General features: G+C 41.8%; 1 protein-coding gene across 3 annotated transcripts in view; it reads left to right on the top strand.

Annotated features, from left to right (window-relative positions):
* The window catches only part of LOC308089518 (ceramide transfer protein-like), a 75,971-nt gene that overhangs the window by 47,182 nt on the left and 12,344 nt on the right, over window positions 1-16,445 (top strand). For 2 of the 3 annotated variants that reach the window (XM_080434294.1, XM_080434293.1), the window contains exons 8-12: window positions 7,568-7,660; window positions 9,070-9,156; window positions 10,085-10,177; window positions 12,215-12,292; window positions 16,164-16,259. In XM_080434294.1, coding sequence (XP_080290420.1) covers window positions 7,568-7,660; window positions 9,070-9,156; window positions 10,085-10,177; window positions 12,215-12,292; window positions 16,164-16,259 — 447 coding nt within the window. The remainder of the gene's footprint in view (window positions 1-7,567; window positions 7,661-9,069; window positions 9,157-10,084; window positions 10,178-12,214; window positions 12,293-16,163; window positions 16,260-16,445) is intronic. The other variant, XM_080434295.1, reaches the window with a different exon arrangement.

Raw genomic sequence — 16,445 nt, 5'->3', positions numbered from 1 at the left:
GTGTGTGTGTGTGTGTGTGTGTGTGTGTGTGTGTGTGTGTGTGTGTGTGTGTGTGTGTGTGTGTGTGTGTGTGTGTGTGTGTGTGTGTGTGTGTGTGTGTGTGTGTGTGTGTGTGTGTGTGTGTGTGTGTGTGTGTGTGTGTGTGTGGGGCCCAACCCTAAACGATAGGATAGAAACAGGGGGAGGTTTCAGTTGAGTGAGACTTCAGCCCTGAAAGCACCTGGTTGGCTCTCTCTGTGTGTGTGTGTTCATGGCTATTGTCAGTTACCAGTGTAGATGAAAGGCTGTGTGTGTGTGTGTGTGTGTGTGTGTGTGTGTGAAACAGCGTTAATAAGGCACACATACACACACTAGTACTGAGCACTCTGTGGACACGTTGAGAGGATTGTCAGAAAGGATGACAGCCAGGACGGCCTGGTGGAACCTGTGGAAACAGCCGTCACTGCAATGGAGACACGACAAACACCACCAGACCCAGAGCTGGATCCCTCTGAGGACCTGTAGTCTGTTCTTTACAGTAAGATGTCTGTTATTATAGACATGTAGTCTGTTCTTTACAGTAAGATGTCTGTTATGATAGACCTGTAGTCTGTTCTTTACAGTAAGATGTCTGTTATTATAGACCTGTAGTCTGTTTTATACAGTAGGTACTGTAGTCTAGTTCTGACTGACTGACTGACAGCTTGTCTGTCTGTCTGTCTGTCTGTCTGTCTGTCACAGACAGACAGACAGACTGACAGCTTGTCTGTCTGTCTGTCTGTCTGTCTGACTGACAGCTTGTCTGTCTGTCTGTCTGTCTGTCTGTCTGTCACAGACAGACAGACAGACTGACAGCTTGTCTGTCTGTCTGTCTGTCTGTCTGACTGACTGACTGACTGACAGCTTGTCTGTCTGTCTGTCAGTCAGTCAGACAGACAGACAGACAGACTGACTGACAGCTTGTCTGTCTGTCTGTCTGTCTGTCTGTCTGTCTGTCTGTCTGTCTGTCTGTCTGTCTGTCTGTCTGTCTGTCTGTCTGTCTGTCTGTCAGACAGACAGACTGACTGACTGACTGACTGACTGACAGACAGCTTGTCACTGACTGACTGACTGACTGCTGACTATGAGATTCAATTCAAAGAGGCCTCACAGGTAGTTTGTGGTACTATCTGTGTAGGCCCTATAAAGAGAAGGTGCATTCGCCATCTGTTTTGAATAAGAGGTGTCATGTTTTGCAATTAATTAAACTTACATAAACTATTTATGTTATTAAGGCTTTGTGAGTTCCATTTAAAATAAAGTTTGACCATGACAGAGGCGCGCCGACTCAGCAGACCTTGAGGCCGAGGAGTCGCGCCCGAGCGCCTCCAGGCGCGAGTGCCCGCGGCGACCGGCCGATGGTCTGCTAGTCGACTCAGCGCCGTCCGAGTTATGTACCGATAAGCACAGAATCGTAAATAATATTGGTGGGGACTGCGTTTGCCCCACTGACTGTGTAATTAAACTTACATAGACTATTTCTGTTTTAAAGGTTTGTGATTTCTGTTTGACTGTGCAGGGCAGAGGCGTCAATTCTCTGAGTCATGGTAACCGCAGACCCTCGGATTTAAAATTATTTCCACTCTTTCTTAATTCCAGTTAAAGATGTGTTTACATTATATTTTATAACTAAGGGATAGGTGCTAAAAGGTTACAAGCTTGGAATCCAGTTAGCATATCTACAGTTCTGCTGTTCACACCTCCATTTTGGAAGACAATGAGCTCCCTGTTGATGGCCCAATTGCTGATGGCTCTTGGTATCAATGTGTCTTCATTAATATTCTCACTAACTCAACAATGAGATCTCCCACTCAACTATGTGGTTTGATGTAGGTGATCAACTCCATTGTTTAGTTTAGTGAGAATTTGTGAAGGGTTTCAGTTCTGTTGGGCAGTTTAAAAGTTTAAACCACCTGGATATTTTGTGCTAAGTCTTGTGATCCATTCTTTTTCATGGAATCTTCTCTGTCCAATTGTCCAGCGGTCATTGTATTCCAAGCCACATACCTTTATAGCCTCAATTCCATGTGTCATAAAGTGTTGAACAATTAACAAATGGGTATCCTTTTCATTATTAATGGTATATTTATGTTGGCTTATTCTAATTGCTATGGAGTTGCTCGTCTCTCCTACATATTGTAATGACTGACTGACTGACTGACTGACAGACAGACAGCTTGTCACTGACTGACTGACTGACTGACTGACAGACAGCTTGTCACTGACTGACTGACTGACTGACTGACAGACAGACAGCTTGTCACTGACTGACTGACTGACTGACAGACAGACAGCTTGTCAGTCATCCTCTCTGAGGCTGCCGTTCACACGGTGTGGAGGATGTTTCTTGTGATTACATATGGTTGACCGGAGTCCCTCAGGGCTCTGCTGTCAGACTGTGACATGTGTGTTAACCCTGGCTGAACGCCACGCTGTCTTTGTTCTCTTTTCTGTTTTTTTTTTCTCTTTTTCTCTTTTTCTGAAAATAGCCCGATGGAGCTTGCCGATCGATTGGTTATTTTGGGTGAAAGCCCTCAGTGAGCCACAGTGAGCATGCTGGGGGTTTAAGTGGTTCATATACAAAGACCACCACCACGTATTGACACTTATTGACGTGTCGTTGAGTCGGCCGGTTGAGAATGAGGCGAATTGGGGCGACATTTTTATCTCCTTCCTCATCTTTTGCTCAAGTTGTTATGTATTTGGACCAACATTCAAGATTCAATATTGTATATACAAGGTGTGTGTGTGTGTGTGTGTGTGTGGGGGGGGGCACCGTAAGGCGTTCAGAAGTCTAAAAGGCTTTATTACAACAACAGAAGGTCTTAGTGTTGTCAGTGGGACAGAGGACAGAGGACAGAGGACAGAGGACAGAGGACAGAGGACAGAGGCACATAACGCACACGGCTGACAAGGCACTAACCAAGCACATGGACAGACAGGAGTCACATGACTGTATCTCAGCCTGTAGCATTGACCTAGCCTTGACAACCATGCGGTCTTATACAAGGTTTAACATGTCATTTACATGTTATTTAGACTGCTAGGTTCATTCGTTTACCTTTCTATAGTTTCAATGTACGTATTATTTTGATATTGTAGTGTTTAGACTGTCCCTTGCAATAGTTACAAATAGGGGTTCCCGCCAAAAATGGGTTAATTTTGAGGATTTATTTTCCAATCTTTTATTTCCAATTTTCAGTACTTTAACTTCTACTACACTACACACTCAGGGGCAAATATTGTACTTTTAATCCACTACAATTATTTGAAAACTTCAGTTACTAGTTACTTTGTAGATTTACATCATTATATTATAAAACGAGCATTAACCACTTAAGCCCCGTTTTATACCTATTTGCAAATAGCAGATCTACAAGCTCACAACGCGTCGCATCGCGACACGTTGTGAGCTTGTAGATCGGCTATTTCCCCCCCCCCCCCAAAAAAAGCTTTTACTTTTAGTACTTACTTCAAGTCACATTTTGAACTCAGGCCTTTTACTTGTAATATCTACATTGTGGTATTGATACTTTTACTCAAGTAAAATATCCGAGTACGTTTTCCACCACTGGTCACCTAAACAGATAGGTATTTGGCCTAGGACCCCCATCTGAAAAAAAGACGTGGTGCCAGGGACCCTGTAAGAGAAGATTTGTTTTCGGAATATCCAAAATCATTCAAAAACATCTACAAGCCCACAGCGTTCCGACGCATTGTGGACTTGTAGATCTGCTATTTGTGAACAGCTGAAGATTAAAATAGAGTCAAAGTGCATAAACAAGCTTTTATTTTTGAGCGGTGTAGCCGCTCCTATAAGTGGGTTTGGGACCGTCGTGAAAATGTGTCTTTCGCTGTACTGTGATTGGCTGACTCTATTCACACCCTTTGCTCAGTACTGTGATTGGCTAGCGAGACGCATGATGAAATTAATAACCTATAAATAGCACCACTCACTTAAAAAAATATGCTTTTTTTTTTAGTGAGCTTCCATCACTGTGATGACTCATCACTGTTGTTGCTAAATAACACGCTCACTTCACACTGGGTGTGATTTTTGGGCGGTGAAACCGCCCCTATAAGTGAGGTTTGGAAAAATGTACAATTATCCTGCGCTGTGAAACCGCCCCTATAAGTGAGATTTGGAAATTTGTACAATTATCCTGCACCGTGATTGGCCAATCACAATCTATTCAGGACTGTGATTGGCCAGTGTCACATGACACATGTGCATAGCCCTATATAAGAAACCATAACTTGAAAAAAAACATAAATTTGTTTTTTTCAAGTTATGGTTTCGTCCATCATAAAGAGTGTTTCAATAAATGTATTTATCTTTTGTACATGATTGGTTGACTCCATTCAGTATTGTGATTAGCTAGCAAGACACCGCCCACTTCTTTTTTTTTTTTATGCTAATGAGCATTTTTTTCCTGGGGGACCCCCTCCCCTGGAACTCCCTCAAGGACCCCTAGGGGTCTCCCCCCCCCCCCGGGGCCCCACTTTGAGAAGCACTGTGACAGAGGGAGTGGTTCCTCTGGCCCGGTCCGCCAGGTTTGGGTGTTACCAAGTAAACTAGGCCAGGAGATTACTGCACCACACTGTCAGGTTATCCCTCATCTATTGTGTGTGTGTGTGTGTGTGTGTGTGTGTGTGTGTGTGTGTGTGTGTGTGTGTGTGTGTGTGTGTGTGTGTGTGTGTGTGTGTGTGTGTGTGTGTGTGTGTGTGTGTGTGTGTGTGTGTGTGAGATAAGTGTGCACATTGTCTGTCTTAAAAGGCCTTGTGAAATCTAACCTGACTTTAACTGCTTAAGTGAGTCATTGTGTGTGTGTGTGTGTGTGTGTGTGTGTGTGTGTACTTGTAATACTGTTAGTATCGGCTTATGGTTAAAAATGGCACAATATTTAAAAATGGCGTTCACAAAATTGCCGCCCTCATGCTCAAGTATAGCAACACAAACGTGTGTGTGTGTGTGTGTGTGTGTGTGTGTGTGTGTGTGTGAGAGTTGATACTTCATTATATTGTGCTGGAATCAGATATCAGGGGAATTCTAGAGACAAATTTGAGGGCTTTGAGGGCACTGTCCCTTTAACTATCTTAAAAAACAATCCCAGGTTTAATTGCTCAACCCTGTCTTCTACCCTGAGCCATCCCAGACTAGCAAAATGTGTTGGAATTCAAAGTTAGGTCCATATACATGTGAAAACACTATAGGCTCGGAAGCTCCACTACAATAAAAACACGAGACACCTACTTAACAAGCAACTTCACAGAGAAAGAAGCCCAACGTCGCTTATAATAAGCAGACATGGCAACACTGAGGATGGACGGTTCAGGTGTCAGATTATAATCCTTCAGTGCTTCCTTCTCTTTGTCTCTGAAGTTAATCTGACTTCTAATCTGATCTGAAAGTGTTTTTATCAACAGCATCGTCCTGTTTATCTAGATTAGATTAGATGTCTTTATTATCCACAAAGGGAACATTGTTTTGCTCAGGTCAACGCATACATTCAAGACAAGACACTACATACATACATACATATACACCACACTTAAAACACCCAGCCAAGCACTTCAATTCTATAAAAGATACAATTATAATTTTAGAAGAGACTTTAAAAGAAAGCAATGTCCCCTCCACACTTGTGGAGCACCGTGTGTGTGTGTGTGTGTGTGTGTGTGTGTGTGTGTGTGTGTGTGTGTGTGTGTGTGTGTGTGTGTGTGTGTGTGTGTGTGTGTGTGTGTGTGTGTGTGTGTGTGTGTGTGTGTGTGTGTGTGTGTGTGTGTGTGTGTGCACTTCAGGAAATGTAAAATATAAGTGTTTGTGGGAAAACCCCAGTACACACTTTACTACTTTCACTTTGTTTTTGTTTTTTTAAATGTCAACAATAACAGAGGTGAACCGTTTGTGAGCTTGTTTATCAGCTATTTTTTTAACTACTTTTGTGTCACTCTGTCGTATGATGAAATAGGGCATCATTTTACGACTAACGATGGTTTCTGTTGGAGGGCAAAGATTCTCCTGTAGGTTTGAGTGCCGCGCTATGAGCTTGTAGATCTGCTATTTTTGAAAAATCGCGATTTAAAAAATATATATATTATTTTCAAAAAACTGTTAGGATTTAGATTTTTTTTAAAGAATCACCTCAGGTCTTAATGGGTTAAGACCCGGAACGCATCTCTGTCATTTTAAGATTTATTTGGCTATTAAAAAAATAGCAGATCTACAAGCTCATAGCGTGGTGCTATGAGCTTGTAGATCTGCTTCTTTTTTTTAAATCGTGGACAAATTGTATTGCAATTGCCAAATACAAATTCAAACATTGTTTGAATGAATGTCTGCAATACAATACAATACAATACAATACAACATTCAATACAATACAACAATACAATACAACATTCACATTGCATGTAGGAGTTGAGGCATTACATTTAGTTTGACTCGGTTCCACAGATAAACGTTGTGAAAATAGCAGATCTACAAGCTTACAGCGCCTCGCAACTGCTATTTTCACTATGTTTGCCTCTTTCTTCTATTATTTGACAATGTGGTCAATGTTTGAGCAGTCGTTCTAGTAACGTTTGTTGATTACTCTTGATGCAGTAAATGCTCTCTGTAACGGACATGGAGATGTAGACATTGAGTGGACAGTAGTTGGAGGAGCTCTCCATACTCTAACATTGAGACATTTAGACATTAAGTGGACATGCAGTAGTTGGAGGAGCTCTCCATACTCGATAACATTGAGACATTTAGATCCAGGTCTCTGGTGGTGGTAGGACACCTACTGGTGGACCGGTAGTACTGCCTGAAGCTCCTCACAACCATCCCCAGGTGGAGAGAGTCTGTGTCTTGTGACAGCGGTAGAGATGTGGGGTCATGTGGGTTCCAGTCCCAACTAGACCAGACTACTAAGGAAGTTTATTTATTTGTTTATTTGGATCCCCATTAGCTACTACCTTAGCAGCGGCTACTCTTCCTGGGGTCCACACAGAAATAAATGACATTACATTACATTACATTACATGAAAACATTTTACATCACAGTATCAAAAAAATAATGTTAAACACTTCAAATACAACCAAAATGGAAAATATGAATCAATCTTGATTATATGGTGCAGTAGCCTTAATTATAAATGTAACATCTTAATGATACCTCAACAACCAAATTCAACCAAATGCAGGTTTACAAATACATTTATAATACGTAAAAACATTAAACGGTGTGCAGTTAGCCGTTATCCAAAAGCATATTCCATAAGATATTTCTTTAATTTATTTTTAAAATCAGATTTACTTGTTGCCTGTGTGAGTTGAGTCTTACCATTTGCACCCTGTAGGCTTGTTTGATCGGCTATTTTCACTACTTTAAGCTGTTCTAAGGCAACCGCTCCTACTTATTGGCCGTGTGTGTGTGTGTGTGTGTGTGTGTGTGTGTGTGTGTGTGTGTGTGTGTGTGTGTGTGTGTGTGTGTGTGTGTGTGTGTGTGTGTGTGTGTGTGTGTGTGTGTGTGTGTGTGTGTGTGTGTGTGTGTGTGTGTAGGAGCTGGAGAAGCGCAGGCGGGTGGAAGACGCCTACAAGTCGGCCATGAATGAGATGAAGAAGAAGTCTCAGTACGGAGGACCTGACTACGAGGTGAGGAAGGCCATCATCATCACCCTCATTATGAACACTGATGAGGGTTTTTTTTTATATGAATTTGTATTGTTTTTTTATAAGACATGACATAACAATAAGACAAACAAACATCAGACTATAATGCATGTTAAACATGAGTGATTAACCTAATCATAATGAGGTACTGCATAGGCAAACAGAATACAACAGTTGGACACATTGATAATTGAGCTTGTACGAAACAGAGCAGTCACACAGAGTCAGTGGTGGAAAGTAATTAAGTACATTTACTTAAGTACTGTACTTAAGTACAATTTTGAGGTATTTGTACTTTACTTGAGTATTTTCAATTTCCAATACTTTTACTTCTACTCCACTACATCTCAGAGGCAAATATTGTACTTTTACTCCACTACATTTACTTGAAAACTTTAGTTACTAGTTACTTTTCAGATATAAACTATGATATTATAAAACATACATTAACCACTTTAGCCCTATTTTATACATAGCGGCTATTTGAAAATAGCCGATCTACAAGCTCACAACGCGTCGCATCGCGACGCGTTGTGGGCTTGTAGATCTGCTATTTTCAAATATTTAGTACTTTTACTTTTTGTACTTTAAGTACATTTTGATGCCAATACTTTTGTACTTTTACTCAAGTACATTTTTTATTCTGGACTTTTACTTGTAACAGAGTATTTTTATATTGCAGTATTGGTACTTTTACTTAAGTAAAGAATTTGAGTACTTTTTCCACCACTGCACAGAGTCAAGATGACTCGTAATAGCAGGACCCCAGGTGTATTAGAATGTTGCCAGACTGTCCTGTTTGTTGCAACGCAGCCTCTCCAGGTGTATCAGTGATACAAACTCATTAAGCCATCTGGTAAAACAAGGAGCGGTGGCAGTATTCCACTCTGTTACAATTATTCTCTTTGCTACAAGTGTACCAAGCATAAGAGTCTCCTGGACAGAGTACGGCAGAGCCAGAGAAGCTTCGGAGCAACCAGACAAGGCAGTTAGTGCATCGGGTTCAATATGAAAACCATACTCTCTGCTGTACCAAGCAAACATAGTTTTGCAAGAATAAAACAATCCTTGGGCACGACCAGAAAGTGTGACCCCTGATATCTTGGAGATGTTGCATCTGTCACATATCGGAAACAGTTGGATACATTTTTGAATCCTCTTCAAACCCTCGCTCCAGATCTCATCAGACAGTTCCACACCAATATCAGCCTCCCATGAGGACTTGATATTGACACTGATGAGTTTATACAGGCACAAGATTAACCTGTCTGTCTGTCTGTCTGTCTGCCTGTCTGCCTGTCTGCCTGCCTGTCTGTCTGTCTGTCTGTCTGTCTGTCTGTCTGTCTGCCTGCCTGCCTGCCTGCCTGCCTGCCTGTCTGTCTGTCTTCCAGGAGGGACCCAACAGTCTGATAAATGAGGATGAGTTCTTCGATGCGGTGGAAGCAGCTCTGGACCGACAGGATAAGATAGAAGAACAGGTGACAACAAAATAGCCAATCTACAAGCTACCAGTCTCAGTGCGACGCGTTTTCAGCTTGTAGATCTGCTATTTTTTTCTATTTTTGAATTGGAATTCTGAAAAAGTAACATTTGTATTTAATTTCAAATGCATTTAGTTATACTTATGTTAACTTTATGAACTTAAATATAAATACATTGGACATAAATAAAGACAATAGAATGTTAATACTAGTCATTAAGCTACTAATATAGACTGAAGTAATTAAAGCGGGTCATGATTGCATGTTAGGAATCATAACAGCTGAAAGTATCAGTATTCTATATTAACCTGTGGGCCGCATTAAAGGTTTAATGACATTCACTTTTACACCACATTCAAAGTCTTTGTCCTGGTCCTTCAAAAGTGTACAAAAAGTTTTAAGTGAAAATTCCATTCCAGTGATCCACTGTAGGTGTTTTTGTCTCACATTTCTAAAGCCTTTTCAACTGCAATGTCAAAATAAATCTTTGCCTGCGGGTGTCGCTGGTGAGGGATTTTGCCTGTCAATCATCGCCTCTGCTCCGCCCCCCCCCAAAGGAAAGGATAGGGAAGGGGAGGGGCGAGGAGGAGAGTGGGCGGGATTAATCGGCTGTGACCTCACTGTCGAAGGGCCAAGCTCAGATTACTTTTCAGCCTAATTATTCAGAAAACCCCAGACCACAGAAAATCCACTGAATGTTTTAAGTTCAGATTTTTTGGGTGTAATTGAGGTCATAAAACCCCCCAAAAAAACATAAAAGATAAAAAAAGTGAAAATGAATGTCATGATACCATTAAGTGAAGGTGGGGGCCGCATTAAGTGAAGGTGGGGGCCGCATTAAGTGAAGGTGGGGGCCGCATGTGGCCCCCGGGCCGCCAGTTGCCCATGTATGATGTAAAGTATCTTCTTCTTCTCCTGTTCTCAGTGTCAGTCTGAGAAGGTCAGAATACCTCGTCTGACGCCTGTTCCTTCTGGAGACGTCTACTCCTCCATCGCCACGCACAGGTTCGCTGCCAAGGTAACCACTATACTCATCTACCAGGACCTCTAGTACTGCTGGTTTTATCTCCTACCAGGACCTCTAGTACTGCTGGTTTTATCTCCTACCAGGACCTCTAGTACTGCTGGTTTTATCTCCTACCAGGACCTTTAGTACTGCTGGTTTTATCTCCTACCAGGACCTGTAGTACTGCTGGTTTTATGTCCTACCAGGACCTCTAGTACTGTTGGTTTTATCTCCTACCAGGACCTGTAGTACTGCTGGTTTTATCTCCTACCAGGACCTCTAGTACTGTTGGTTTTATCTCCTACCAGGACCTGTAGTACTGTTGGTTTTATCTCCTACCAGGACCTCTAGTACTGTTGGTTTTATCTCCTACCAGGACCTCTAGTACTGTTGGTTTTATCTCCTACCAGGACCTCTAGTACTGTTGGTTTTATCTCCTACCAGGACCTCTAGTACTGTTGGTTTTATCTCCTACCAGGACCTCTAGTACTGTTGGTTTTATCTCCTACCAGGACCTCTAGTACTGTTGGTTTTATCTCCTACCAGGACCTCTAGTACTGTTGGTTTTATCTCCTACCAGGACCTCTAGTACTGTTGGTTTTATCTTCTACCAGGACCTCTAGTACTGCTGTAAAATATGTTGTCCCAGGGACCCCCCAGAAGCAAATATTTGAGTTACAAATGTTCACTTAAAAGTATATATTCAAAGATTTGCACACATGTTCAAGATTTGTTTAAAAAAAAAATCGATCGACAAGCTCATAGCGCGGCTCTCGCTATGAGCTTGTATATCTGCTATTTTTGAATAGCCAAAGAAATCTAAAATAACACAAATGCGTTCCCGGATTGGACGAGTTAAAATATATGTTCAGGTGTGTAGCCAATCAGGAGAGAGAACACCCATTTATCAGCTTCAGTTTCATAGTGTATAGTGTTCCAGTTCCATTGTGTGTCTGCTCACTTCTTTATGTTTGTCCTGTTTGATGTCTCTCTCCTGGTTGGATGGAATTGGTATCCTAAAAAAAATAATGTGTTCAGTAAAGAGCTGGAAGTGTAAAAACACAGTTTATCACAATCATTAATATTATATCAGAATATATATATATATATAGACCAATTATTTGTTTACTAACATTGAGACGGGACGCACAGGTGAAACCTTTCATTTCTTACTTCCTCCTCTTTTTCTTTCCCTTTTTATCCTCTTTTCTTCCACTTGATTATCTCCTTTCTCTGCTCTCTTCCACTTGTCTCCTTTCTCCTCTTTCTCCTCTTTCTCCCCTTTCTCCTCTTTCTCTTCTTTCTCCCCTTTCTCCTCTTTCTCCTTTCCTCTCTTTCTCCTTTCTCCTCTTTCTCCCCTTTCTCCTCTTTCTCCTTTCTCCTCTTTCTCCTCTTTCTCCTCTTTCTCCTCTTTCTCCTCTTTCTCCGTTCCTCTCTTTCTCCTTTCTCCTCTTTCTCCTTTCTCCTCTTTCTCCTTTCTCCTCTTTCTCTCCTTTCTCGTCTTTCTCCTTTCTCCTCTTTCTCCTCTTTCTCCTTTCCTCTCTTTCTCCTTTCTCCTCTTTCTCCTTTCTCCTCTTTCTCCTCTTTCTCCTCTTTCTCCTTTCTCCTCTTTCTCCCCTTTCTCCTCTTTCTCCTTTCTCCTCTTTCTCCTTTCTCCTCTTTCTCCTTTCTCGTCTTTCTCCTTTCTCCTCTTTCTCCTCTTTCTCCTCTTTCTCCTTTCCTCTCTTTCTCCTTTCTCCTCTTTCTCCTTTCTCCTCTTTCTCCTCTTTCTCCTTTCCTCTCTTTCTCCTTTCTCCTCTTTCTCCCCTTTCTCCTCTTTCTCCTCTTTCTCCTTTCTCGTCTTTCTCCTTTCTCCTCTTTCTCCTCTTTCTCCTTTCCTCTCTTTCTCCTTTCTCCTCTTTCTCCTTTCTCCTCTTTCTCCTTTCTCCTCTTTCTCCTCTGTCTCCTTTCTCTCTCTCTCTCTGTCTCTGTCTCTGTCTCTGTCTCTGTGTCTCTCTCTCTCTCTCTCTCTCTCTCTCTCTCTCTCTCTCTCTCTCTCTCTCTGTTCAGCCTCATAGTCTCTCGTCCTCGCTGTCCTCTGTTGAACTAGTCAGTGCCTCAGATGATGTTCACAGATTCAGCGTTCAGGTACTGTGTGTGTGTGTGTGTGTGTGTGTGTGTGTGCTTGCCTGTGTGTGCATTTCCGTTAGCCGGTATTTATCGGCCATTGACCGATAAAATGTTTAATTGGCCGTTAATTAAAAACATCACCGGCCACAGTAGTCCAACCATTAAAACCCATCATAGTCATTTAGAGTTTTTATCATGTTCTGATAATGTCAGTGTGGGTTCATTCCTGACAGCCTGCTGTCCTCACAGACAGAGCTCTCTGTGCTGTGGTTATCTGATAGATCAGCCTTTTCTTCGTATGTTGGTGTTGCACGTTGAAAATATCAGACCTACAAGCTCACAATACGCCCAACGCGCCGCGTTGTGAGCTTGTGTGTCTGCTATTTTTGATACGAAACAACACAGACATGCGGCGAAGCACAGATGAAGCTTTACACAGCTGTGTCTGTCTCCTCCTAATCAGCGCTGCGTACGGGTGATTCGCTCGGGTGTTGATAAACATATAATATATATATATATAGGGTGTTATGATAAACATATAATATATATATATAGGGTGTTATGATAAACATATAATAGATATATATAGGGTGTTATGATAAACATATAATATATATATATAGGGTGTTATGATAAACATATAATATATATATATATATAGCACTTCACTCATGGCCACTTTATTGTCTCCGCCAGGCCGAAAGGCATGGCGAGAGAGTATGTTTTACCCCCTGTCCGTCCGTCCGTGTGTCCGTCTGTGTGTCCGTCCGTCCATCTGTCTGCGAGCAGCTAATCTCCGGCACCGTTGGCCCGGTCGCTGCGAAACTGTGCACACACACTCACTCGATACCAATTCAGAACCTCTGCCCCAATTTTTTCACATGGGCCTGTTATAGTGCCACTAGGAGGCCGATTTGTGCTAAACCCATTTTTGGATATTATTCCTACAGATTTTATCCAAACATCATGCAAATCGGTACACAGTATCTCTATAGTCATGTGATCAAGACGGATCTGTTCGATATTTCATATTCCATCCTGATTGTCTAAGGTTCGCTTCCAAAGTTTGCATTATTGGTCCGTTTTGAATAAAATGTCTCAAATCATGAGCGCAGTGTGCAATTTCCGTGGAAATTTGCACGCACATTCGCACTGGGCTGAGGAAGAAATGCCAGAAATGCCTGTTACAGCGCCACCAGCAGGTCTAATTTAGCAACTACTAAAGGTCTAATTTTCCAACAAAATGCCTCAAATCATGAATGCACACACATTCATGGCTGAGGAAGAAATGCCAGAAATGCCTGTTACAGCGCCACCAGCAGGTCTAATTTAGCAACTACTAAAGGTCTAATTTTCCAACAAAATGCCTCAAATCATGAATGCACACACATTCCCACTAGGCTGAGGAAGAAATGGCACCCTTTTCACATTGGCCTATTATAGCGCCACCAGGAGGCCACAATAACCTACCTGACCTGGCGGAGACCTGTGCTCCAAGGAGCACTTTTTCTAGTTCAGTTATTGTTTTGTAAGCAACATCTCAGCATGATGGAGTAGATTAGATATTATTTAGTTACTATAAAAAACAGGAACAGATTGCATAATGTGACAAAGTGTAAAGAAGCACAGCGCTAACGTACAGTAACAAGGTGTAATGATCAGTTGGGTGCATGCATCTGCAAACATGCATGTGACGTTAATTATACTATGGCCGATAAATTTATTCTTTGGCCGGTAAAATATAATCCTGTCGGTCAAGGTGGCCGGCCCAAAAAATGTCTAGCGGAAACCCTGGCGTGTGTGTGCGTGTGTGTGCGTGCGAGTGCGAGTGCACGTGCGTGTGTGTGCATGTGCTTAAAGAATGCACTTAAGACTTGTGGTGATTAGTAGTTTCCTTCCCCTACTTATGTTGAATGCACTTATTGTAAGTCGCTTTGGATAAAAGCGTCTGCTAAATGACTGTAATGTAATGCGCATGTGAGAATCTAACAGTTTACAGTTTGAAGGGTTTTAATTCATGTGTTTTAATTGCACATGTTTTTGTTTGTGTCATATTTGTAAGTATGTTGCATTTTAGATCGATTGATTAATTTCCAAATGTTTGCAGCATTTGCAGAAAAACATATTTTGCATGTTGAGACTAGATTCCTGGAGGGACTTTAGAATGTGTTGAGTTGGCCTGGATCCCAGTGGATCCCAGTGGATCCCAGTGGATCCCAGATTTCTTTGGGCTATTCAAAAATAGCAGATCTACAAGCTCATAGCGCGACACAGAGTGCCGCGCTATGAGCTTGTAGATCTGCTATTTTTTTGGAAAAGGCATGAACATTTTTGCAAATCTTTGAATATATGTTTTTTTAAAGCGAATTTTTTTTCTCAAATCTTTGCTTTTTTGTAAAAACACTTATGCTGTCATATCAGTTTAATATATATATATATATATATAATATCAGTCATATCATGTCAAGGACCACCCAAAGTGATATGGATTTGTCCACAGACCCCCCCCCATCTCAAAATATTTTGAGATGGGGGATATATTTGTCCAGGGACCCCCAGAAGCAAAGATTTGAGTTAAAAATGTTCACACAAGTTAAAAAATATATATATTCAAAGATTTTCACACATTTTCCAAGTTTTTTCAGAAAATAGCAGATCTACAATAAATAGCAGACCAAAAGCATCATTATTATTAATTTTTATATTATATTATCTATACTGAGGGCAACGTCACAACAGCTGAATCATAATCTGTGTTTATTGTCGACCTTCCGTTTCACTGTCTGCTGAACACAAATACACCCTATCACAGCACAGCACAGCACAACACAGCACAACACAACACAACACAACACAGCACAGCACAACACAACACAACACAACACAGCACAACACAGCACAACACAGCACAGCACAGCACAGCACAGCACAGCACAACACAACACAACACAACACAACACAACACAACACAACACAACACAACACAACACAACACAACACAGCACAGCACAGCACAGCACAACACAACACAACACAACACAACACAACACAACACAACACAACACAACACAACACAACACAACACAACACAACACAACACAACACAACACAACACAACACAACACAACACAACACAACACAACACAACACAACACAACACAGCACAGCACAGCACAGCACAACACAACACAACACAACACAACACAACACAACACAACACAACACAACACAACACAACACAACACAACACAACACAACACAGCACAGCACAGCACAGCACAGCACAGCACAGCAGGTCTGTTCCCTCTCAATAGAGATTGGATTGTAGTTCTCTCCCTCCGAAGTTGTGAGGGACCAATCAGGGCCCAGTTTGCAAATAAGGGACGGCTTTATCACCAGAGGATTTATTTATTTTTGCCCCTCAGCCCTCTGAAATGCAGGTTCCACACAGAGAGTCCAGACTAATATCTACACAGTGATATTAGTCTGAAATACAGGTTCCACACAGAGAGTCCAGACTAATATCTACACATGATATTAGTCTGAAATACAGGTTCCACACAGAGAGTCCAGACTAATATCTACACAGAGATATTAGTCTGGACATGCCAGGCTAGTTTAGTGCAGTGATGGCTGAATGGACAGAACTCAAAACTCCTCCTGCTGTATCAATGAATTCACATGGATGTCACCATCAAGACTATTAAAGTTGATTAAGTACAAATAATTTGGATTGGCATTGATCTCTCTCTCTCTCTCTCTCTCTCTCTCTCTCTCTCTCTCTCTCTCTCTCTCTCTCTCTCTCTGTCTCTCTCTGTCTCTCTCTGTCTCTCTCTCTCTCTCTCTCTCTCTCTCTCTCTGTCTCTCTGTCTCTCTGTCTCTCTCTCAGGTGGAGGAGATGGTAGAGAGTCACATGACCTACTCTCTCCAGGATATGGGTGGAGACGCCAACTGGCAGCTGGTGATAGAAGAGGGAGAGATGAAGGTAACGTCCACCGGGGGGCGCTAACACAACACAACACAACAAACTAGAACACGTTGCTGGAGGTTCTGGTCATGTGACTGAGTCCAGATATCTGCCATAGTTTTGCTCCATTGATTAGAAATAGATTTTCCCAAATATTCTCCCCTTTGACTCACATTTCATTCATTTGGATTCCATACCGTCAGT

This window comes from Gymnoscopelus braueri (assembly GCF_963280865.1).
Source record: "Gymnoscopelus braueri genome assembly, chromosome: 7".
NCBI classification, from domain to species: domain Eukaryota; kingdom Metazoa; phylum Chordata; class Actinopteri; order Myctophiformes; family Myctophidae; genus Gymnoscopelus; species Gymnoscopelus braueri.
The sequence above is the reverse complement of the archived record's forward strand: the minus strand, read 5'-3'. Positions and strand labels throughout refer to the sequence as shown.